The sequence below is a fragment of the Vitis riparia genome, chromosome 15 (genome assembly GCF_004353265.1).
Source record: "Vitis riparia cultivar Riparia Gloire de Montpellier isolate 1030 chromosome 15, EGFV_Vit.rip_1.0, whole genome shotgun sequence".
Classification (NCBI taxonomy): Eukaryota; Viridiplantae; Streptophyta; class Magnoliopsida; order Vitales; family Vitaceae; genus Vitis; species Vitis riparia.
In genome coordinates this window covers 6,111,720-6,137,140 of record NC_048445.1, presented here as the reverse complement: position 1 = coordinate 6,137,140, position 25,421 = coordinate 6,111,720, and the positions used below count along the sequence as shown (strand labels likewise).

General features: G+C 35.2%; 1 protein-coding gene across 1 annotated transcript; it reads left to right on the top strand.

Moving 5' to 3' along the window:
* Nucleotides 1-1,417: 1,417 nt before the first annotated feature.
* Nucleotides 1,418-17,858, top strand: LOC117932371 (Golgi SNAP receptor complex member 1-2-like). The gene is made up of 6 exons (XM_034853610.1): nucleotides 1,418-1,784; nucleotides 5,506-5,702; nucleotides 8,358-8,447; nucleotides 8,544-8,615; nucleotides 17,440-17,569; nucleotides 17,648-17,858. Exons 1-6 carry the CDS (start codon nucleotides 1,652-1,654, stop codon nucleotides 17,743-17,745), a joined length of 720 nt encoding a protein of 239 aa, XP_034709501.1. The 5' UTR covers nucleotides 1,418-1,651; the 3' UTR covers nucleotides 17,746-17,858.
* Nucleotides 17,859-25,421: the final 7,563 nt, after the last annotated feature.

Here is a 25,421-nt window from a genome sequence, read left to right as displayed (position 1 = left end):
TTTTATTTTGTATTTTCTATGATCAAATTAAACATAAGAATATCATTTTCTTTAACATTTTTTTTTCCTTATTACTTTCCGGAAACCAAACATAACCTTAAGGTTCACATCTATGTCTCAAACCTGGATTTAGCTTTAATGCTACTTGTTTTAATGCTTTAATCATCTCATTTGAAAACAAGTTGACTATTAATTATGTTTAGATGTTACATTAAATTAAATTTTTTTTTGTTCGACATTATACTCATAAGGAATTGTGTACTGCAATCCATAAGGCCCATACCCCATATGAGTATTAGGCTTGTGTATTGCAATCCGTAAGGCCCATACCCCATATGATATTGGGCTTGTGTATTGCAATCCATAAGGCCCATACCCCATTTTTGTACGGAAACTTCAATAATGAAAATTCTGGGATGTCGGCCCAACCCAGTGATTTCTCCAATTTCAGCCCAATTCAAGTGAAGGCGGGTTAGCCTGCTTAGTTTTTTGGGCTGCTAAGTTGGGCCAGCTTGCAGCTCTAGTTTTTATAGACACATATTTTAACATTATACAATCAAGTTAAATTTTATTTTAGTATCAACAAGGATTGTATGTCGCTGGTCTTTATATTACATTTGCAGATCAACCAACAACCTCACCCAAATTTTCTTTTTTAAAAAACACAGAAAAGGAAAAAAAAAATGCAAAAACCATTTTTTTAAAAGATGATTGAAAAGAATAATTTTTTAAAAAAAATGAAAATTACTTCAAATATATCATTTTTCAAATAAAATCATCAACTATAATTTTTTTTTTTTTTTGAAAAAACTACGAATTTTATGTTTTTTTATTTAATTATAGAAGATTATGGTTGTATTTGAAAAGTGTTTTTAAAAAATAGTTTTTAAAAATAATTTTTAAAATATAATATATGATACATGAGACCTCCCATCAATCCAATGATATAATTTTGAAATAAAAAAATTTCAAAGAGAAAAATGAAGAAAATAGAAGATTTTTTTATTATCGGATTTTTTTAAAAATAGGCATGACGTTATTAAAGTCTAAACAAATATCATAAGACGAATAAAAATTAATTTATTCTTACTTAAAAAATTAATTATAATATAATAAGTAAATAAAATAATTAGCTTTAACATCCCCACAAACTCACTATTAGTTAAATAAATAATTTAAAATTTTGGGTTTAAGTTAAATATATATATATATATATATAATATTCTTTTTAATATAAAAAAATATTTTTTATTTTTTAGTTGTTAAACATGTTTTGTTTTTTAATTATGAAAATAATTGTTTTTTTTAATGGTACATCCCTTACTATTATTATTATAATTATTATAAAATTAATTTATTATTATTATTACAGACGGGTAGGATTTGATTTCTAGTCGATGTGAAATATAATCAGTTGATGCTTGCACTCCAAAGTCCAGACACAGGAAGAAAAAAAGGAAATGATTTATAGTAGAGTTTTCCTTTCACCCAAAAACCAGAGACAAGTACAATACTGAACGAAGAAGAAGCATACACAGGTGTGGAATTGAATTGAGAATTCCCAACTGTAATAACCGTCCATTCAAAGAGGCAAAAAGGGAAGAAGACCCAGTGAGGAAGTGAGGATCCGGATCCGAAATTCTCTACCCCAATGATGGATCCGAATCTGGATTTGCAGGAATCGGGCTGGGAGGAACTCAGGAAGGAGGCTCGTAAGATCGAGGGGGATCTTGATGTCAAGCTATCTTCTTATGCTAAGCTTGGTGCTAGGTTCACCCAAGGAGGTTCGTTTTTCTCATGCTACTGTTTTTTTTTTTTTAAATTGATTACGTGATTGTTTGTTTTTGCATTGCATTTTGGTTACTGGCCCGGATTTGAAAAAAAATGGGGAATAAGTGAGATTGAAGTTTTGGGTGAGATTGTCGTTGTTTGATGAATTGGGAATTTGGGTTTTGTTTATTTTCCTCTGTCTTTTCAGCAATCAAATTGGGTTAGAAAATTGTGGCTTGGAATTCAAATATGAGATTGGAATGGAGAATTGTGAGATTTTGCTGATCTGAAATGGGGTTGGGTACGTTATTTTCGGACAATTTGAGAGCTTTGACGAATGTTAATGGGTTTGTGATGATGTTCATTCTTGAATAGATGGAAAACATGAAGGGGAAGTAGCAGGAATTCGTGGTCATGAAGTAGGGATTAAATGGAATAGAATTCACGGAGTGGTAGAGTTGTGGAACCACTTGTCTTTTCCTTATTTTGGACCTTACAGGGACGGAATGAAATCTTAGATTAAAGTATTACATATGAATGGTATAAACTCCCGGAACAAGATCTCTTGAATAGTGAACAACTGGAGTCTATTACATAGTTTATACAAAAAGTTCTAATTTTTCGCTGAACGGCTTGTGCTGGCAAAGCTTGTTGAATGAAATAGCTAGATCTAGGTCCATTTATTCATCTGGCTTACAAGTGATTAATAGTTTTGATGGATAAGCGATGAAGGATATAGAATTATAGACATTGAAAATTGGCGGTAGCTCCAAGTGTGGGACCTAGTCAAATTAACAGAAGGATGTAGAAATTTACGATTGCAACATAAGGGGGCACATGAGGACATATGCGTGGTATATTTATAAAAGAGGAAAAATGGGGTAATCGAAGGTGCAACAGACTAGTGGTTTTGATGGTGATATGATCATTGTTGACATAGTCTAGAAGAGTGCATTGGTTTTGCATCTTCTTTTGATAACTCTGATTGAGGTGTTGACAAAGGAGACACATATTGTATTGATCTTACTCTTGCAATCTCACGCATTGTTTGATAGGAATTGACAGCTATGATGAAATGCAATTCTTTCAGCATTTGGATGCATATTCCCCAAATTTCTATCGTATTTCAACCAGAAGGGATGGTATCATTGTTCCTGTATCAGTGGGAAGTAAAAAATTGCGAAGGGAGGAGGCATGATATTCAAGAAAAAGTCCATATAATTTGGCAATTATTCCAGTGATGATTGTAATTTTGATTCCTTCCATTTCCATGTGTGAATCATTACTTTCCTTTTTGTTAATCTTGATTGCAACTCCCATTCTCCATCCCGACTCTGTGTATGGCTCTATCGAAGGTTTTGGTTGTTTGGAATTATTGCTGGAGATCCCATGTTCGTGTCTACAAATCTACATTGTAGTGAATTGCACCACTATAAATGGACTCTGATGCCTGCCATCCATATATGAACCGATAAAGTTAGGTGAGGCAAGTTGCCTAATTTGCTGAGTCATGATTTCTTTCTCACACTTCAAGGTGTTTCAGTTTGAGGCTTTGCACATGTTCCTTTACGACTGCCTAGCTTGATCTGATGGTTTTATGGCCTTTTTTAGGTGTCTAAGCTTATTTTGTAGCTTTAATAAACTTCTTTTGTAGCTTTAATTAAGCTTCTTTTGTAGCTTTAATTAGGAAGTGCATATTCCATCTTGTAAGTGTACCATTCTTTTTTCTTTCATAAGAGATATGTTTGGTGATATCATGGAGACAATTGTCTGTAATAGTGGTCCCTTCCTTTTTTGGAAGCATGTGTATAGCTTATGCGTACCTTGTTGCATTTTTTATTTTGGTGCTTTCTATATATAATCCTTTTGCCTATCAAAAAACAGCGTTGTCCCTTAATATAAAAGTTAACCAAGAGGATTTTTAAATTGATTTGTTACTTCAGAGACAAGTGAAACAATGTGACAGATAGAAAGATGAGTTTGATTTGCTACCCTGAATCTGGTTAAACAGGCTTAGATTTGGGGTGGATGTATGTGGAAATTGGTATTTGCAATGAGGGAAAGCTTGCTATTGTCAAGGGAGCAAAAGCATGATGATGATGAAGTGCATAAACATGTTTGGTGATGTAAAAATATGGTAGAGGTGTTGAAGATCATCTTAATCTCCTTCCAAATTTGATTGAGGCTTTACAGTTAAAATTTTGCCAGATATCGACTCATTATCCTTGATATTGATGAGACTTTGGAGATGTATTGAAGATTGAGAAGAATTTGAAGCAATCACCTAGTAGAATGCTTTCTTTTCAAGTTTGGAAGGCAGCATATTGTACTTTGGTTCATCAAAATAATAAATCTAATGGTAGAGATAGTTGCTATGTTATATGCCTGTTCAATTATCATCCACATATGCTATGTTTGCCGGTAAAAAAATTGTCATCTCTCTCTCTCTCTCTCTCTCTCTCTCTTCCCCCTTCCCCTCTTATTATCATAACTCTTTCCATGAATATCCATAGCATGTAGAGGCTCATTTCACAAAGTATTGTCATGCTGGACATGAAGCTATTTTCTACTATTTATTGTCACTATTCAGTTGCACCTGACCAACTTTTCAGTCTCACAGTGTCATTACCATGTCTTCACACTGTTTTTTGCTATGATTTTTTGTTTGAGGAGTATGGTGGCCGGTTCAATGTACCTGTAATTGTTTCTGTTTATCAGGGGCTTTGCTTCTTTTATATACCATTTTGATGATCTGGAGAGTTCTATTTGTTCTCACCTTTGGACAAAATATACATCCCCAGCCTTTTTGTTTTTGTTTTTTTTTTTCTTTTTCTAAATAGAAAAGAGCACGTGAAAAGACCGCATTGCACTCTTATTCAACCTTCATCCACCTCACCCAAAACTGTAACCCTAACTCTTTCCTCTTATCACTTTCTTCCATTCCTAGCCCTAATCTCATGGTTGTTGCAATTGGAGCAGCCATAGTTGCCATTCATGGCAATTCCTTTGTTGTGGTTCAGTTTTCTTATTTTTTAAGTTTTTACTTTTTTTGTCGGGATTTGATAGAGCTTAAAGCAGGCGGACAAGGGCTTGCTAGAATTGGCTATTACTTTTTTTATTTTCAAAACTAAGAAGATGAGATTAAGGTTGGGAAGGGAAAAAAGTGATGGAGAGGAAGGGGAAAGAGTTAGGGTTAGGGTTTTGGGTGAGGTGGATGAAGGTTGAAGAAGATGGCAGTGTGGTCTTTCTACATGCCCCTTTCTACTTAAAAAGAAGAAGTGGAGGTGTATATATAATCCAGTGGGGGAGTTGGAATAGAACACCCCGTTTGGATTTTTGTCTTTTGAACCTTAAGGCAAGTCGTTTCAAGGCATTTTTTTCGTTCTTCTTCTTACCCACTGTTATCTTCGGAATCTTTCCTGTTGAAAGACTGTTGGTTCAATTGAACTTTATAGACAGAAATCTGAACCATTTTTGTAGATATAAGTTTGCGGAGTGTTATCAAAGTGTAATTTCCAATATGTCACAAGCTGTAACTTCAGTGCTCCGTGTATCTGCTCTTTTTCTCTTATAGGATTATCAATAAACATAGGTATTAGATTTGTTTCCTGATCAATTTTTTTTAACTATGACTCATTGATTGATATTCATAGACAGCTCCAAGGTTCAGTTGGATAGTAGTTTGGTGAATGTAAGCTTTTCTGATGATATATTATTATCGGTTCACCCAAGGAGGATATGTGGACACTGGATCACCCACTGTTAGCTCCAGCAGGTCATGGAAGTCCATGGAAATGGAGATCCAATCCTTGCTTGAGAAGCTACTTGATACAAATGATGCTATGAGCCGATGTGCTGCATCTGCTGCACCTACTACTTCTGTTACTCAGAAGCTAGCAAGGCATAGAGACATACTTCATGAGTTTACCCAGGTTTGTCTTCTAGAACCTGTGATTTTAGTTGCTAGCAGTCATATTTTAAGTTACTTTACGCATATCAGAAAGTTCTGTGTCTAGGAATCAAGTAAAACTAATCTCACCTAAATGTGTCTATGATATACTGCTCATTATTACATATATGGATTAGTTTTTCAAGATTGTAATACTTTTTTTTTCTCCTTTTCTCTTGTTTATCAATTAAGACACTTTCTTTAATATAGAGAGTGTGAAATATAAAGGCTGTATGTTTGAGCATAGCATATATGCTTAATACTTTACAGCAAACATGATTGATATAATTGTCTTCCAATTATATTTATTATGAAGAGCTGAAGGTAGCTTCTCAAAAAATGCAGTTAGAATATAAGTGTCAGGCTTTTCTGATGCAATGACACGCATAATATAAGTATATATACTTGCATCTTTTTTTTTTGCCTCTGTACAGGCAATGACTATCTCACTGTGCTCTCATCTTATCTAAATATGTATCTTTGTGGAGATTTTTGGTATAAGAGACATAACAGTGTACAGTTAGAATCACTTGGCAATAGGGGGGCATATATCAGTTAAGAAAAAGGTAACCAAACAACCCCATTCAGGCTAGGTTGTACAAGATCAGCTACTATGGATATCCTAATAAAGTCAATTAAGAAGAGAATAGACATTTAATCAAATCTACCTAACTGTTTCGCATGGAAGATCACATGAATCATAATGCAATAAAGCTATAAACACCAACTTTAAAAGAACTATGTATGTCCTCCATAGCATATTAGAGGATTATATTGGTGGCACTAACCCTTTGAACTTCTAAAGACCTAATACTGGACAGTGACCTGGCTAGATTTGAACTCAACTTGAAACTGAGTTGGTTCTAACATCTTTACTCTGAATCTGATTCGACCCTGATTGTATGGATCTCAAACCTGCACTGATCACAATGGAGTAGGATGCCCAATTAACTCTTCTGGTCTCAATCCAGTGACCCACACCTTGGACTGAGCTAGTCAGAATCTGTCCTAACTTTTAATAGGCCTTAAACATGGTCTGGTGTTCTGCCTAGCCTAAAGTATTGCGTGTATAGTTATGTATTTAATTATGCAGATATGCTTACAGCTGAAATTAGACTTCTTTAGAAGAAAATAGGAGGGACAAATCTCTTAGATAGGTTATGTTGGCCATGGTGGTGGCTACCTAGGGATGATATTTAGAGTTGGACTCAAAGAAAATCTTCTAGTCCACTGGGCCTTGGGGTGCAGCTATGTTCATGAGCCTTATAATTGAGCTTTATTTTTGTCATGTTGAACCAAGGTTGGTGGGTTGGTGTGTTTCAGCAAGGTTGTTATCGATTGCGAATCTCAAGTTTTGAGGAAAGCATTTGATTTTGTGATTCCCATTTTCATAATTGATCTCCTTCTAGCAAAACAAAGCTAGTTATATTTTTGTCTTCATGCTTTAGTTAGGTGACAACATGAGTTATGCTCTAGTCTGTGTTAAAATATATGATCTTTTCCTGTCAAAAAAGAAAAAAATTATGCTCTGTTAATTTAGCTGCACTGCTAGTCCCACATCCAAAAAGGAGACAAGGTGGGAGCTACAATCAGTTAAAATGCAGCATATAACTCAATAAAACCATCAATTATCTATTCTTTGTCAGATTTTGAAAAATGTACTTTTGGGAAAAATGTGTTTTGCTATACGCTTTTGGAAAAAAAATAGAAAAGGGCCTTAAATAATATTTTATGTACTCTCAGGTCAAAGGTAGTACTCATTCAAGTAAATGGTAGCACTTATATCATTAACAAGTAGTTCCTCGGTACTACCTTTGATCTAAAAGTGCATGAAATCCTAATTATTTTCAGTTGAATATATTATATTTGGATTTTATAAATGTGGGTTCCTGTTTTCCATTTTTTTTCAGAAGTGTGTACCGAAACACACTTTTCCCTATAATTTTTATTTGCATAGTTCATACAAGAATGCTTAGTTGGAAGGAAAACAATTCTGATCTATTAGATGCATATGTGGTATCATATGTAATTTTACTTTTTTTATTTTTATTTTTATTTTTTTTATCTTGAAAGCATAAATCTCCAGAATGTTTCTAGGGATGGTCAGCAGTTCAGATGATTTCTCATCAAATTGATTAATCATGAGGCTCAATCTTCCAAAGTTTCCAATTTGTTTCTGTTGTGAATCATGAAAGAAAAAGAAGAGGTTTAAGAAGAGTCTTTTGCTTTTGTAATCCACCATTACCATATGTTCATTTTCTTCTCATTCCACTACTGATTTTTATTCTGTCAGCTGTATTTCACACTGTTCAGAACACCCCTGCTTGGCATTTGATTGACCCAACTTAAAATCTTGAAAAGCAATTTTCTTTTGCTCTGTTAGCAGATTTTAAGAGGCTTTAGAATTGGTGTTCTTATTTCTTTGCATGGTGTTTCTAGGTCATACTGACACTGATATGGTAGTCTAATGCATCTTTTTTTAGGTTTTCTAACTGACTGATTAGACACTCTCAACTGTACCCTGCTGCTTGCTTCCTCGGCATAACCGTTTTAGCGCTAGAATGGGCATTTTATCACTGTGTAATGAATTGCTTTATGTCAGCTATTCCTTTGAAATAAATGCTCTATATTTCTGTAGGAATTTAGACGGATCAAGGGAAACATGAACTCAATGAGGGAACATGCAGAGCTTCTGAGTTCTGTCAGGGATGATATCAGTGAATACAAGGTGATCAAGATTAAAATTGAAAATTATATTGTCATACTGTTATTATATAGTTATATTTTCTCAATACTTGGTCAATTTTATCCTCCTTCCTTGCAGGCATCTGGGAGTATGTCACCTAGAATGCAGTTACTACGAGAGAGGGCTGCTATCCATGGAAGCATATCCCATGTAAGACTTAAATGCTGCTCCTCTTTGCTCCTTAAATATGTCAGCAAGAAAAGTTCCCCTGGGATTTCTTCGTCTCCTTCTTCTCAGTTTCATATGACATAATGGAATAGGAAATCAGGATTTTGAGATGGTGAGTATCAATACAAGAGAAGATAAAAGGAGAAATAACTACATTTATTTGAAGCTTAGAGGTAACACCAATTGAGAATAAGATGAAAGAAGTTGCCTAGGATGGTTATATCTCAATTGGTGAACGAAATTGCCTAGGATGGTTATGTCATGTGCAACAAAGACTAATTACTGCGCTATTAACCTTTTTATCTTTCTTTTCTGGCTATCAAAAAATTAGTGCACTAATTGAAATTGCTACAAAGACCATGATAGGTTAAAAATGACATGTAGTGAGGAAAAAACACAATCACCAGTGATTTACCAGATGATATGGGTTTAGATAAAGTTGAATTACAGAAAAAGGTTCATGCAGCCAACACTGTGCTGGCAGGATATAAGTATTTGTTGAAACCTAATGGACAATGGAGTAAAGTTATTTTGTAGTTCTTGTATGATGATGTGTTGAGGTACTGGATTTTTACATAATTTTTTTTTGAAAATTTCCAAGTAGTTGCATGAACTTGGCTTCATTTGATTTTGAGTAGGGTGCCCAAATTGAATTAAAATTGAGGTAGAAGGACAGAGTTGCAGGAGGTAAGGACTGCTGGAAATTTTTCTCCGGCGAAATCATTTGTAGAAGCAGTTACGGGATCAAATCGGGATGGCGTAAACGCAGTCAGGATGAAGGTCTCTAAGGGGGAGATTGCGGGCAATCTACAGAAGTTGGAGCAATGTCTTGTCGCGAGTTGGTCCAATAAAAGGGAAGAAGACGATCTGGAGAGGTTGGGAAGTCTCTGGGCAAAGTCTTGGGGCCTAAAAGGCAAGCTAGGGCTGGCCATGCTGGAACGAGGTAAGGCCCTGCTGGAGTTTGAAGATCTCAGTGAGGCTCACCGAGTGGTCTCCTCGGGGAGTAGACTGATGGGAGGAGTCCATTTAGGGCTGGTTCCATGGAATCCAAAGATGGGATGTCGGGACGAGAAGGAGATGGAACAGGAAGCTTGGGTTAAAATCTTCGGTCTTCCAATTTCGCTTTGGAGCCCGGGGGTTTTGAAGAAAATAGGAGAGGTGTGTGGGGGATTTGTAGATTTTGACGAGCGCACCAGGTCGATGGGGGAGATTCAATGGGCCAGAATTTTGGTTAAAATCAGAGGAGATTTAGACCAAGCATGTTAGAAATCGAGGTTGAGGAAGAGGTATACACTGTGGCATTGTGGTGGGAGGTTAGGCCGATGGTGAGAAGGCTATCCTCTGCGTCGGACATCAGTAGAAGAACTGAGGTTAGGGGTGAGTTGCTTTCACGCGTGGGAAGCGCGTGGGGAAGGAATTGGTAGTTGTGGGCAACGAGGAACTGCCTCTGCCAGCTGATGGGAGTGCTTTGCAGGAGAATGGGCCGGGTCTAGGGCCCAGGACCCTGATCCATGGCCGGTAATGGGAGATGGGGTCTGCCCAGATGGAGTGGCTGGGCCGTTTATGTGTGACCAAGTATGGGCCTTAATGAAGTGCAGAAAGAGGTTGGACTGTCCAAAACAGATGGGCCTTTGGGCCAAAAGTTAAAAAACAAATTGAAGGTGGCTGGTGATGCAGAGGCAGGCCAAGTAATTGGGCTGTTGATTTGGGCTGCTATCAGGAGAGTGAGGTGGAAGGCTGGTAAGGAAGAGCCTAACTGTTCCGTCAAAGAAGGATGGTCTTCTGGGTTGTTTTAGTTCTAGAAAAGGACCCATTTCAGAGGACCCTTGACGAGCTGGATGCCAGGGGAGCCTAGAAGGGGACAGAGGAATGAGAATTTATCAAAGACTGATCAAGAGTTGGAAGAGGAAGCTAAAAGGTATGCCCGTTTTATCCTAAAGATCAACAGGCTATGGGTGCTTCTCTTCTTCTCTTTTCTAATTCTGATCGGGCTCCGGAGGGGGAGTCTTTCGATCGCCCAGGGGGAGTTGTGGAGGAATTAAGGGGGACATGACAACTTGGTTAACAGTTTATGAGGGAATGTGGAGACTGAAACTGAATCATGGAAGTTGGGAGAGGACAACATAACCAGGGACAAGATTAGGGGCAGGGAGGGGAATACTGGAGTCTCTGGTTCTCAAGGCACCGAAAGTGACAAAGAGGAATTATGGGAGGAATGTAGCCTAGCAAGATTTAGTCAATTCTTGGGATTCTCTACGGAGGGGTTGGAAAAGGAGATATTGAATTTTCTGATTAAATCAGAAAGAGGCGAGAGAAGATTCACAGCAAAGAGCTTTTGGAAAAGTCCAAGTTTGAAAGGGAGCTAAAGAGGCTGGAATGCTCTGTTAATTATGAGGGGGGGATTAAGCAGAAAGGACCTTCTCAGGGCAAAGGGAATCAGCTGATAGTTTCCCAATGAAGCTGAAGATCATAAGTTGGAATGTGAGGGGAGCTAATGACAGCTCTAAGAGGAAAATTATCAAGAATTATATAAGGAAACAGAGGGTGGATCTAATGTGTTTTCAGGAAACCAAGATTCAGGTGATGACGGAGGGTATTGTGAGAAGTTTGGGTTCAGGGAGATTCTTAGACTGGAGAGCTCTAAATGCGGAGGGGGCTGCGGGTGGCATTCTGATATGTTGGGACAAGCGGGTCTTGGATATCTTGGATTGGGAGGAGGGTCAGTTTCTTTGTCTTGTAGATTCAAGACCATAGAAAATGGAGCTATTTGGGTTTTTACGGGAGTGTATGGTCCCTTTACCAAAGTGGAAAGGGAGGGTATGTGGGAAGAACTTGGGGCAATACGAGGCCTTTGGGAGGACCCTGGTGTCTCGGTGGGGACTTTAACATCACCCTGTTTCAGCAAGAAAGGAGCAGCCAGAGAAGAATCAGCTCAGCCATGCGGAGATTTGCAGAGACTGTGGATGATCTTGAGCTGGTGGACCTGCCCCTTCAGGGGGGCGAGTTCACATGGAGTGGGGGGCTCAATAATCAGGCGTGGGCGAGACTAGACAGATTTTTAGTTTCCCCAAGCTGGCTGGATCAATTTAGTGGAGTCACTCAGGGCAGGTTGTCTCGGCCAATTTCTGATCATTTTCCGATTGTGTTGGAGGGGGGTGGAATAAGAAGAGGTCCAACCCGTTTAGATTCGAAAACATGTGGCTGAAGGTTGAGGGGTTTAATGATATTGTTAGAAACTGGTGGCAGGGAATTGATATTAGGGGCAGTGCTAGCTATAGGCTGGCTGTTAAATTGAAAGAAATTAAAAAGAAGTTGAAGGAGTGGAACAAAGAGGTATTTGGGAGGCTGGAAACTAATAAAGCCTCAGCCTTGCAACAAGTTGATTTTTGGGATCGGGTGGAAAATGAGAGAATCTTGACTATGGAGGAAGCTGAGTTAAAAAAGGAAGCTAAAGATTCCTTTAAGAAATGGGTCTTGTTGGAGGAAGCTCATTGGAGACAGCAGTCAAGGGAGATTTGGTTAAGGGAGGGGGATAGAAATACGGGGTTTTTCCATAGAATGGCTAGTGCCCATCGAAGAACCAACGCTATGGACAGAATTAAGATTAATGGGGAGTGGCTAGAAGAGGAACAAGAGGTGAGAGAAGGAGTGGTGAACTCGTTTCAGCAGTTGCTCACTGAAGATATGGGCTGGCATGCGATATTGGTAGAGTTCAGGTGGGGTGCATCAGCCAGCAAGAAGCAGAGAGTCTGGAATCCATTTGCAGAGAATGAGATTCATCGGCACTGATGGAGATGAATGGGGACAAAGCCCAGGCCGGATGGTTTCACTGTAGCCTTTTGCAAAATGTTTGGGATTTTGCCAAAGAGGAGATCATGGAGATGTTTAAGGAATTTCATGAGCATAATTCTTTGTTAGGAGCCTTAATCACACTTTCATGGTGTTAATACCTAAGAAAAGCGGGGCTGAGGATCTTGGAGACTTTAGGCCTATCAGCCTGTTGGGGGGGCTCTATAAACTTTTGGCCAAAGTTTTAGCTAATAGGCTCAAAAAGTGATTGGCAAGGTGGTCTCTAATGCTCAGAATGCCTTTGTAATGGGAAGACAATTTTGGATGCGTCCTTAATTGCTAATGAGGTGATAGACTCGTGGCAGAAGAGAAAGAGAAGGGCCTTATTTGCAAATTGGATATTGAAAAGGCTTATGACAGTATCAATTGGAATTTCTTAATGAAAGTCCTCCAAAAAAATGGGATTTGGGACCAAGTGGGTGGGATGGATGTGGAGCTGCGTGTCTTCTGCCAAATTCTCAATTCTTGTCAATGGAGTGCCAGCTGGGTTCTTCCCTAGTACTAGAGGACTTCGTCAGGGGGATCCTCTATCTCCTTACCTTTTTGTATGGGAATGGAGGTTCTGGACGTCCTTATAACGGAGAGCGGTGGAGGGGGATATCTTTCAGGATGCATCATTCGGGGTGGTAGTAGGACCTCCTTGAATATTTCCCACCTATTCTTTGCAGATGACACGATTGTGTTTTGTGAGGCAAACAAAGAGCAAGTTTCTCACCTAAGCTGGATACTTTTTTGGTTTGAAGCGCTTCGGGTCTTCGAATCAACCTAGCCAAAAGCGAGATTATTCCAGTTGGAGAGGTGGAGGATATTCTTGAGGTGGCAGCTGAGTTAGGGTGCAGGGTGGGGTCTTTGCCCTCTCAGTATTTGGGCCTTCCCCTAGGGGTTCCAGCTAGGGCCTCTTCTATGTGGGATGGAGTAGAGGAGAGGGTCAGGAGGAGACTTGCGTTGTGGAAAAGACAGTACATCTCCAAAGGGGGGAGGATCACTCTCATAAAAAGTACTTTGGCTAGCATGCCATTTACCAAATGTCTATTTTCCGAATGCCGAAGTCTGTTGCTAAGAGAGTGGAGAAAAACCCAAAGAGATTTCCTATGGGGGGGAGGAAACTTGGAGGGAAAAGTCCACTTGGTTAAATGGGATGCGGTCTGTACAGAAAAACAAAGGGAGGGCTAGGAATAAGGAGAATAGCCACCTTGAATAGAGCCCTGCTGGGCAAGTGGATTTGGCGGTTTGCTTGTGAAAAGGATTATCTTTGGAAACAAGTAATCATTTCGAAATATGGGCAAGAGGTTTATGGTTGGAGGTCAAAGAGGGCTATTGGGGCGGTTGGAGTAGGGGTCTGGAAGGAGATTATGAAAGAAGCGGATTGGTGCTGGGAAAACTTGGCTTTTATAGTTGGAAAGGGCTCCAAAATCAAATTTTGGAAAGATAGTTGGTGCACTGACACTCCCTTGTCCCAATGTTTCAATCATCTCTTTGTCCTTGCTGTGAATAGAGATGCTACGATTGAGGAGATGTGGGATCAGGATTCGGGTCAAGGAGATTGGAATCTTGTCTTTGTGAGAGACTTCAATGATTGGGAGTTGGATATGGTTGGGGAGCTGCTTCATACTTTGAGGGGTCATAGGCCCTCCAGGGAGGATGATTCAGTTATGTGGAAACAGGGAAGAAAGGGTTTGTTCAGAGTCAAAGAAGCGTACAGGCTGCTAGACAAGCCTAATGCCACAATATTTCCCGCAAGGAGAATATGGGTGGATAGGGTGCCAACCAAAGTATGTTTTTTTGCGTGGGAGGCTACATGGGGAAGGTGCTTACTCTGGATAGACTACAGTTAAGAGGGGTGCAACTCCCAAACTGTTGTTTTTTGTGTGGTTGTGCAGAAGAGAATGTAAATCATATTCTTTTACACTGTATAGTGACTAGAGCCCTATGGGACATTATTTTTGGGTTGATAGATGTTAAGTGGGTCCTCCCAGAAACTGTAAAGGAGACTCTTATCTCTTGGAGGGGCTCATTCGTAGGGAAGAAAAGGAAACAGATTTGGAAATCCATTCCGTTATGTATTTTTTGGACGGTTTGGAAGGAGAGGAATAGGTTAGCCTTTAGGGGGGGTGAGTTGAATATTCAGAAACTAAAGAATTCTTTTGTCTGTAATTTGTGGAATTGGGCCAAAGTGTATTTAGGTGAGGAGTATGTCTCCCTTATAGGTTTTTTGGAGTGGATAGCTTCCACTTAAGGGAGGTTGTTCTCTTTGGTCCTTTTCTCTTTTTGAGGCGTTTGCCGTTTTGTATACTCCCTGTATGCTTTGTGGCGATTAGCCTTTTTTAATGCATATCTCATTTACTTATCAAAAAAAAAAAAAAAAAAAATTGATCTGGGCCAGAAAAAAATTGTTTTAAATCTGGAAAATTGGCTCTTAAATGGTTGCCAAAAATTGCTTATTGCTAGTTCCACTTCTTTCACCAATCTTTTAGTTAGCAAATATAAAATTATATACATCTTTTTACCCTAGGAGAGTTATTTTTAGAGTGGTTGTATTGCTATTTATATATATTGTCTCTTGACATTCTTTGGACGAGCTAACTCCCTATTTTACATATCTATGATCTAGTTGCAATGACATAGAGATCTTATACATGGTCTCTACCGTGTGGGATGGGGTGGAAGAGAAGATGAGAAGAAGACTTGCGCATTGGAAGCGTCAATATATCTCCAAAGGTGGGAGACTTATTCTTATTAAGAGCACAATGGTTAGTATACCATTGTATCAAATGTCTCTCTTCCGTATGCCCAAGTCGGTTGTGAGAAGGCTTGAAAAAGTGCAAAGGGATTTTCTTTGGGGAGGAGGAAACTTGGAAAGGAAAGTGCACCTTGTTAATTGGGAGGTTGTGTGTACGGAGAAGGAAAAGGGGGGCTTGGCCTAAGGAAGCTAACCCGCTAAATAAGGCTTTGTTGGGAAAATGGATTTGGAGGTTTGCTTGTGAAAAGGAAAATCTGTGGAAACAAGTGCTTTTGGCGAAATACGGGCAAGAGGGTCTTGGTTGGATGACCAAAAAGGCTAATGGGACGTTTGGAGTAGGGGTTTGGAAGGAAATTATGAAGGAAAAAGATTGGTGTTGGGAAAATATGGCGTTTAATATGGGAATGGTTCCAAAATCAGTTTTTGGAATGATCCTTGGTGTGGTTGTACAGTGCTGTCCCAAAGGTTTCCTCACCTTTATGGGATGGCTGCTAATAGGAATGGCACAGTAGAAGAAATGTGGGATCAGAATGTGGGCCATGGTGATTGGGAATTAAGATTTGTGAGGGGTTTCAATGATTGAGAGCTGGAAATGGTAGGTAATATGCTTCATATTTTGAGAGGGTTCAAGCCTACTTTAGAAGAGGATGCTGTTTTTTGGAAAGGGGGGAGAAACGGACAGTTTAAAGTAAAAGAAGCATACAACTTGGTGGTAAATACCGTGGCTAATAATTTTCCGAAGAACAACATTTGGGTGGATAAAGTCCCAACAAAAATTCTGTTTTTGCTTGGGAAGCTACTTGGGGCAAGGTGCTTACGCTTGATAGGCTTCAGAAAGAGGGTGGCACCTCCCTAATCGGTGCTTCTTGTGTGGTTGCGAAGAGGAAACTGTAAATCACATCCTCATACATTGTATAGTGGCAAAAGTCCTATGGGATATGATATGTGCTTTGGTTGGTGTTCAGTGGGTCTTTCCAGAAACTGTAAAGGAGGTCTTGTTAAGTTGGAGGGGCTCTTTTGTAGGGAAAAAAAGGAAAAAGATATGGAAGTCTATACCGTTGTACATTTTTGGACCCTTTGGAAGGAAAGAAATAGGCTTGCTTTTAGGGGAGGGATGATAGATATTCAGAAACTTAAAAATTCTTTTATCTGTAATTTATGGTGTTGGGCGAGAATGTATAGTGGAGAGAGGTCGCTGTCTCTTATAGGCTCGTTGGAGTGGATAGCCTCCACTTAAGGGCTGGTGGGTTTTTTGTTGTCTTTTTGGTGGTGAGGCTTAGCTAATTTGTATACCCCCTGTATACGTGTGGCTTTTTGGCCTCTTATCAATTTATTCTGTGCTTACTTATCAAAAAAAAATACATGGTCTCTACCAAGAATTTTGTCCGTTTATTTTTTTATTCTTCAAAACCTTGGCTCTTAAAAGTGAACTCTCTTACACAATCTGTCAGAGAAAATTAGGCTTTTTTCCCCTTATTTTTGCTGGATTTATAGAACACAAGGCTAACTCAGAAAACCTCTTGGATTAACCATCAACCATCCACTGTCTTGATTATCAGGCCATGTGATGGTCGTGTTGTTTGTAAAGTTATATCTTGCAAGGGCAATAATATTTTTGTGAAAAGTTCAAGTGAATCCATTATTATTTGTATTCTTAGATCATATGAAGTTCTTAATCATTTGTGTAGAGGTGAAATTTTGAGATGATTGTGCTCTCCCTCTCAATACGCACACTCATATTCTATCACGCTTATGTTGGTGGATGTAATAGGTTAATCTATCACTGCAATAACCTTGTCATGATAGTCTATTTGTCATTGGCTACAAAAACAAAGCCACTTAGGGAATGCTTGAAGCACAACATCAGTTTGTGGGTGGTCCATTTCACACTGAATTTCCTTTTGTAGAGCTGGATTTACTAGCTTTATTATTATTATTATTATTATTATTATTATTATTATTATTATTATTATGTTGTTTTGTTCTTTTTTTTTTTTTTTTTTTTTTTTTTTGTGAGGGTTACTTGTAAGGATATCTAGCAATACAACCTTCTAAAATAAGGTCAACCTTGAGAGCTCTCTGAATACCATTGCAGCAACAGCATGTTGGTGTGTAGCTAGAAACTGACTTTTAACTAATAAGATATTTGCTATCCTCTTTTATCCAAAAGCTGAAAATCTTTTTCCACGTGGTGATGTTGGGTTCACTTTTGTGCAGATAGATGATGTGATTAGTCAAGCTCAAACGACAAGGGCTGCCTTGAACTCTCAAAGAACTTTGTTTGGGGATTTTCAAGGGAAAGTGAAACTATTAAGTGACAAGTTCCCTATAATCCGTGGCCTGCTTGGTATATTACTGAAGTCATCTGTGTACTGAAATCAATCTTCTTAAGTTCCTTCATTAATCTTGCACATCATGTTTGCAGGTTCAATCAGGAGGCGGCGATCAAGAGATACTGTCATTCTCTCTGCAGTGATCGCGGCTTGTACGTTGTTCTTGATTATCTATTGGCTTTCAAAATGACCAGACATGCAATTTATTGTTTTGGAACTATAACAATTGTGCTTTCCTAGGGAATTTTGCTTCTGTAGTTTTGTGATAACAAATCAAGCTCACTGTTTTAACACTTGGTGATACCCTTTTGTGGTGCCATCGCTCAACAAATTTCTTTCTGTTTCATAAGCATTTACTCTTCTAAACTCCTCAATCATGTATACTGACATTGCACCAAAAAAATGGTTTGAGGGAGAAAAAAGAAGACAGTGATCTGCAAGTGGAACACTGAAACTGAAGCAGTGTTTCACTACCATATCTCTTATGGCTACGGCTATCCGCCCCACCCCGGACCAGCCTGATCCTCCTTGCTCTCTAGCTCTACCGTGTCACAGGGGGTGCTAAAGAACTAGGTTAATGATTGGCATGTGAGACATTTACTGTGTTGGTGGTACATGTGGGTGATAGGTACTTAACTTGCTGTTATGTCACTTTTGCCATGTCTTCTACTCTTGTCCTGTCTGTGGTCCTAGATGGTGGGTGTGCCCATGGTACACAACCAAACCTTCACTTTTCTGAATGGGCTTCATCTTCTTTTTTGTTCCTCACTGAAACATGTCTCCATAGTAAACTTTCCTTCCTTAGCTTTTCATCCAATCATCCTTCACAACTCAGTTTGGTAATAGGTCCCCAGGAGCTTGTTTTGAAATTTGAAGTGGTTGGCTTCAAATCTTTTCAGGTTTGCTGATCTGAAATGCTAAAGAGTCAACCATAGGGACAGTTTATAGGCCAAACCTGATAGCTCTGCACAGGGAGAGATGCTTTAGACTTTGTAAAGCTAATATGATTCTTTGGCCAACTTCCTTTGTCTTCTACTTCTTTGGCATCGCATCATAATCCTTGCTGATAACCGGTATTTTATTAATCTACCATTTTAGTTCCATTCATTAATAAAGAGATTGCAAATTTGAGAAATATTGATAGTTGGATTCTACGGAAATATGGATGGCAAATCAAAATTTCTTTTTTTTGAGATGGAAATTAATCAAAATTTATAAAAATATTACTTTTTAAAATAAATAATAGAATAAGCAATCTATATATTTATTTATAAGATAAAATTTGTGACATTAAAAAATAGGAGAATTATGTTTTAAGGGTAGATGGGCACCCAAATTAACAAAAGGTCCGTGTAACTCTTCAAATTGAGTTTAAGACTCAATGAAAGTATGGAAATTGAGTTGAAGGATATTATCCTTCAGTATTTCCAAAAATGCCATTTGTTGATTTTGAAAAAAAAAATTAATATTTTTGAAAAATACTTTTATTTAATTTAATATTTTTTTAAAATATTTTTTATTTAATTTAATATTTTTAAAAAATACTTTATTTAATTTAATATTTTTTAAAAATATTTTTGATTAAATTTAATATTTTTAAAAAATACTTTTATGTAATTTAATATTTTTTAAAAATACTTTTATTTAATTAATATTTTTTAAAATAAATTTATTTAATTTAATATTTTTGAAAAAAAATTAATTTAATATTTTGAAAACCACTTTTATTTAATTTAGTATTTTTGAAAAAAAATTATTGAAAAAAAATTATTTAAACTTAATTTTATGTGTTCTTAAAGGGTATATTTGTCCATTACTATTTCATATCCTTCAACTCATTTGAAGAGTTATATGGACCTTTTGTTAATTTTTGGACCCAGCTGGGCCCAAAACACAATTCTCCCTAAAAAATAATATGTAAAACTAAAAACATATTTAATACTAAAATGACGTTGTATCGGTGTATTTAAGGATATAAATGAAATAAGAAAATGACGTTATATGTATTAATTAATATTTTATGTTCTTTTGATATGATGATTATTAAAAATGTTTATAACTTTGTTCATAAATTTGTATATATTTTATATTTAATTATTGTAAAAAAAATTGAAAAATTTCATTGAAAAATTATCATTGATGATTTTTTTATTTTTAATGGGTAGTTTAATGGAATTTGAAAGTAAGATAATTAAAATTTTTATTTATTATTTTGTAATATAAATTTGATAAAAATTTGTTTTTTACCTGGATAAAAACTAGTATCAAAACTAGTATTTTAGGCGGGATAAATTAAGTTTTAACAATTTTTGTGTGGTAATAATGTATGAACAATAATTAGTTTGATGGTAAACCGCTCTTACATGATAATTTGATTTAGGGGCTATGTTTATGTCGTGTCCAAGCCTAAGTATTCTACTATATAACTCAATCTAGACCCGAAATGACTAATAATATTATAAATAACATAAATCTAAATACTACTTAATTATTTAACAGGTAATATGTTGTATAACCTATTTAACCAATTTAATAATAATGTTTTCCTCTTTAATAATTAAATTGAGTTAGATCTTGTATTTATCTATATGATTAATGTTTCAGCCAATATAATTATGATTCAATTGATGTATTTATTTAAAAACAAATTTAAAATGAGTCATATGTTAAATAGTTTTAAAATATAATTAAATTAATAGATAGATTATTATGTGAGTTATTTCGAATCAAAGTTGTCTTATGCAAGTTAACTTAAAAATTATCTATTTATTAAATGAGTTATGCAGGTTGATACGACTATGACCTAAACCTATTTATACTCAATTCAAACTTGTGAAAAACATGTTGAATTCATATCGTGTTGATGAATCATATCAAACATTGTCACTTCTAACCTACGCTACGCGCTTAAACCCTACTTCTTTTTTCTATCTTCCTTTCCTCCTTATTCCTTTACCTCTCTTGTCTCCCCTTCGTCTTCTTCCTAATCGGAGAAAAAGGAGAGTTAAGGTTACGGACATAGGGTTACCATGGAGCTTAGAATGAAGAGGATGACGACATCTTTCACACTTGAGTGTTTTTTTTTCTTTCAAAATTTTAATTAAAAAAATAGGAATAAAAAGAGATTTGGCAAGGGAATTTAACAATTCTCTTTATAGATTTGATCACGAAAAATAACTAAATTAAGCATGTGATATTTTTTTAATTTATCAAATTATTTAAAAACTTTTTAACGAAATATAGGAATTAGGTTTTTGTTGGAACTTTTTATATAGAAAAATATTAAAATATCAAATCGATGCTTATAGAACTTTGGATCTAGATCATTAAAAATATGTAGGAAAATTTTAATTTAAATAAAGACATAAATATGCATAATCATATCAATATGTAGAACATGATTCCAGACTTTATATATAATAAAAATAAATAAAATTTAGATACAAAATAATAATATACGACTTACTTTTAAAGTGATTTTTTTGATGGGTGATGAACAAATACATTTTGAATAAGTTTGATGGTAATTTAGGGGAATGTACGTTTTTAATGTTTTTATATTTAAATTTTTTTTATAAAAATAAAATAAAAAATTCTAAGGGCTAAAAAGACTATTTTCAAAGGCTGAAAAAGGTTGGAAACCTTTCCAAAAAATTATTCTCACTTCTGTTAATGACCATTTTTTAAATTGTGAAGGCAGTGGAGGACGGGGAGGGGAGAGAGATTGATAGCTGACCTACTCTTCCCAACCGCACCGTACGGATGTACCATTCTCTTTCATTTTTAGCTTTTCTGGAGGTGGTACCTCATCACAGCCACTGCACTACGCCTACCTTATTTCTTCTTCTCAGATTAAGTCTCTGTGTTTCACACTTTCATTTCCCACACCCTCATTCATATCATACCTTCCACCTTTCCGATTTCTACCCTTTTCTCCATCTCTCTATCATCTTTCTCTGCAGAATTGAATTAGACTTTTCTAATAATGGCCATGATGTTCTTACAACGACCCTCTCCCTCCTCGTTTGTCTTCTCTGCAAATCCATACTTGTTCATTACTCATATTTTTTCTTTCCTTTTCCTTAATGGGCAAGAAAAGAATTCTATTTTGGTCATCCAACACAGACTTAGGACTTAAGAGACTTGACAGTTGTTTTGGATCTTTCCATTGTTAACATGTCCAATAGAGGTTTGTTAATTGTTAATGCACTTTGTGTTGTGGTTAATATTGTTTTGATAAATATCAATTTTTGTTACAATTTTTTTTTAATGTGAATTAATTTCATGACAAATATCTATAAATTTATTTATTTTTTATGGATTTGAAGACAAAATATCACCTTTAATCATAAAATTTAATTTTTATTACTAAAAATATGAGGAGGGTTTCCTATGTAATCTAGGACATTATGCTATAAACTTAGCATGAAATTATTCATAACAAAATATTACTTTTTAGTTCCCAATTTCCTTTCTTGGGAAACTTTACCTTTTCAAATAAATTTCATGGCAAAATGCTTTCAATAAAAGATATGAAATATTTGATATTTTACCACAAAATTTTAAGTTCATGGTTAAAACCAATCCCTTGTGACAAATTTATTTATTGCATGAAGTACAAGTTAAAAAGGTGTTTATTTTTATTTTTATCTTTTTATTGAAAAACAATTTACTTTTATATTTTAGATTATTTATTTATTTATTTTTTTTACTTTTTCATGATTTATTATAAATTTTGATTGAATAAAAAACTAAAATATTTGCTTTTTTCTAATTAGAAAAAATAACATGTTTGTTTTCTTTATTTTTTAATGTTTAATAGAAATAAAATATTACAAAAAATAAATAACTTAATACTTAACACTATTGAATATTATTTAGTCTTAAGTTTTATTTATAATTAAGTAAAAAAAATATCACTGGTGTATGTTTTGATATATTTTCAATATTATCTAAAACATAGGAATTAAAAAAAAAAGTAGATAGATGTCTAGTTTAATAAAAAACACCTTTTAACATTGTTAAAATTTTTGTTTTTTTTTTTTAAAAAAAATCACTTCCTCCGCCCTTTAAAATTTTGAAAAAGAGTTTTTAAGAAGAGAAAGTAATTTAAAAAAAAAATTCATAAGAATTCTTAATTTCGATTTCAAAAAATATTTTTTGAGAACTATTTTTGAAAATGTTCCCAAACAAGCCCTTAACTTTTTGTTCATGTTGTATGCAATTGTTTTTTTCCAATTCGAAATTTTTTATTCCAATTTACATAATTACCATATTTTTCAAATATTTTTTTACTTGAAATTTCAATTTTCCTTATATTTCAATTTACGTAACTGTTATATATATATATATATATATATATATATATATATATATATATATATTTTAAGATGGTAAAGAAAATCCAATAAAAGTTTAGTTTATTACTTCTTTGAACGTTACCTGGCTTTTAGATGATATGATAAAAGTCTCTTTTAAAAAGTGGTGGGTGGCATGATGATTAAAATGCCTTCCACTGGAATTGGAATGGTTATGGGATGGCATGATGGCTTTGGAAATAAATCTAAATCCAAAACTTTAAAAAAAAATTGCAAAATAAGTTGTAAGGGAGTGTTTGATAAACCTTAATACCTGTTACTTAATAACTTAAGTTGACTTCAAGCAAAATTATACTTAAATTGTTAATTTAAAACTTATTAATTAATTAATTCTTACTTGAAGTATTAAGTATTAAGGTTGTTTAATTAATTATCATAAATTATAATTACGGTAAAGAAGATTGAGTGATAGTGAAAGTTGTAGAATAGTAAAGGAGATCGTGAAGTTAGGCCAAATTGAGTAAAAAAGTAAAATGGAGATGTAGGCTTTAAAAAAAAAAAGTTAATTATTTAATTTTACTCATTACTTAAAGTTATTTTTTACTTTAAAGCATATCATTAAATTATTCGATAAAATATATTTAATCTGTTTAATGACTTAAATTAAGTTATTAAATCACTTTAAGTTATTAAGTTAGTTTATCTAACACCAACTAATTATAGAACTTTTTGTCATGAAACAATATTTATTACAATGATAACTTTTTTGATACAAAAGAAATTTTGTCAATAAAAATAATATTTTTTATAATATAAAATTCTTTGCAGTAATATATCATCTAACCTAAAATAGAATTTGTCATAAAATGATATTTTGAAGTACAAAACTTGTTTCATAAAGTTTAATTTTGCAATGAAGAGATTTATTGCTAAAAGTTATTATTTGGAGGAAACTTCTTATTCCAACCTTTTGTCACAAAGATATCGTGACAAAAAGTCTTATTGGTTTTAGTGATTTGTCTTATTTTTAATTGATTATAATTCAATAGTTAAAAAAATCATTAATATGGAAATCACTAGGTCCAAATGGAGTTGGCATTGTCGAGTGCCAAGACCCATAAAAGGGCTTATATTGCGGGATTCCATAGCTCAACAACTCTTTTTAATTATGTAAATGCATTTAAAGTTGTGTAGGTCTTGCATTTAAACCAAAAATATCTAGGGGAAAGAAAGTAATTCGTTACAAATAGTATTAATGTTAATCTATGACTGAATGTGGGGGTGAATGTTTGACCATAAGGAATGTTTATTCATCTATTTATACAATTTCATAGAATATGATGAAAATATCATGTATGTAGAAAAGGTAAATTTCCTGCTCCTATATATGTAATAACCACTTTTAATTGTATATACGTGTTTTCAAGTTATATAATATTTACATAAAATAAGTTTGAGCTTATTAGTAATGTCTTTCTGTTTGGCACCTTAATCACATAAATATGATATGCATGGATATTATATGAGGATAAAATTTATGACATTGTAAATGAGAGAGTTAGAAAATTAGTTGAGAAAGGGATAGGAATAATAATTCATTTTAAGGGGTAGAAGGGAGCAACAAATGTAACAAGTAAGGTTTCCTTGTGGATCAAGGGGAAGTGATTAACCCCCATGGGTCAAGACATTTTTTTCCAAATTTTAGAGGGCATTTGTCCCGTCTAGGTTTTATGTGGCTCGGCCCCATATAGTATATAGTGCATTTTAAAGTTAATAATATGCACCTTAAATTTGATAACATCCACATTAGAGTGAAATTAAAACAATAACATCCTTGACAGAATATATGTAACGACTTCGATCTCTTAATTTTTTTTACACATTTTAAAATTGTGTGGACATTGATCTTAAAGTTGCATAGGTTTTGAGTAGTCTAGATTAATCGATATGTATATAAAATGAGTTTGACCATGTTAACAACATCTTTTTGTTTGATGCCTTAATCCCCTTGTAAGGCATTAACGATATGGATTACAACTCATATGAATTTGTTACACACATTGTTGGCTCGTTATTTTGAATAACTTAAAAGTTTAGATTAATCGATAACTTAATATTATATTAGCCGTATCTTATGGGAGATCATGTATGTATTTGAACTCATATATAGCTTTGATGTATATTGTCCTCCAACCTATGGTTCATACCAATTAAATTGATGTTATTGCTCCAAATTGGATCAAGGAAACATTTGGGGGATGCAATATATGTTAGAAGCGAGGCCTCTTGTTAATTCTATGGTGGTGATGGAGGTGGGTCACTGTTGCTAATTAAAGCCCAACTAATTGTCAACGTACAAAACCAAATATAATAATAGATGCCTTGTGATCAATAAAGCTATCTTAGAGGTGGTCCTCGAAAATGTTGCCCAACCTTGAACAAATAATGCCCTAGTTAATAAGGCAGCCCGGATGTATTTACTCCTGTTGAAGCTCCATATCCATACATTTTTGTGTCGTCTTCCTGTCACGTCGGTGCCTTCCTGTCG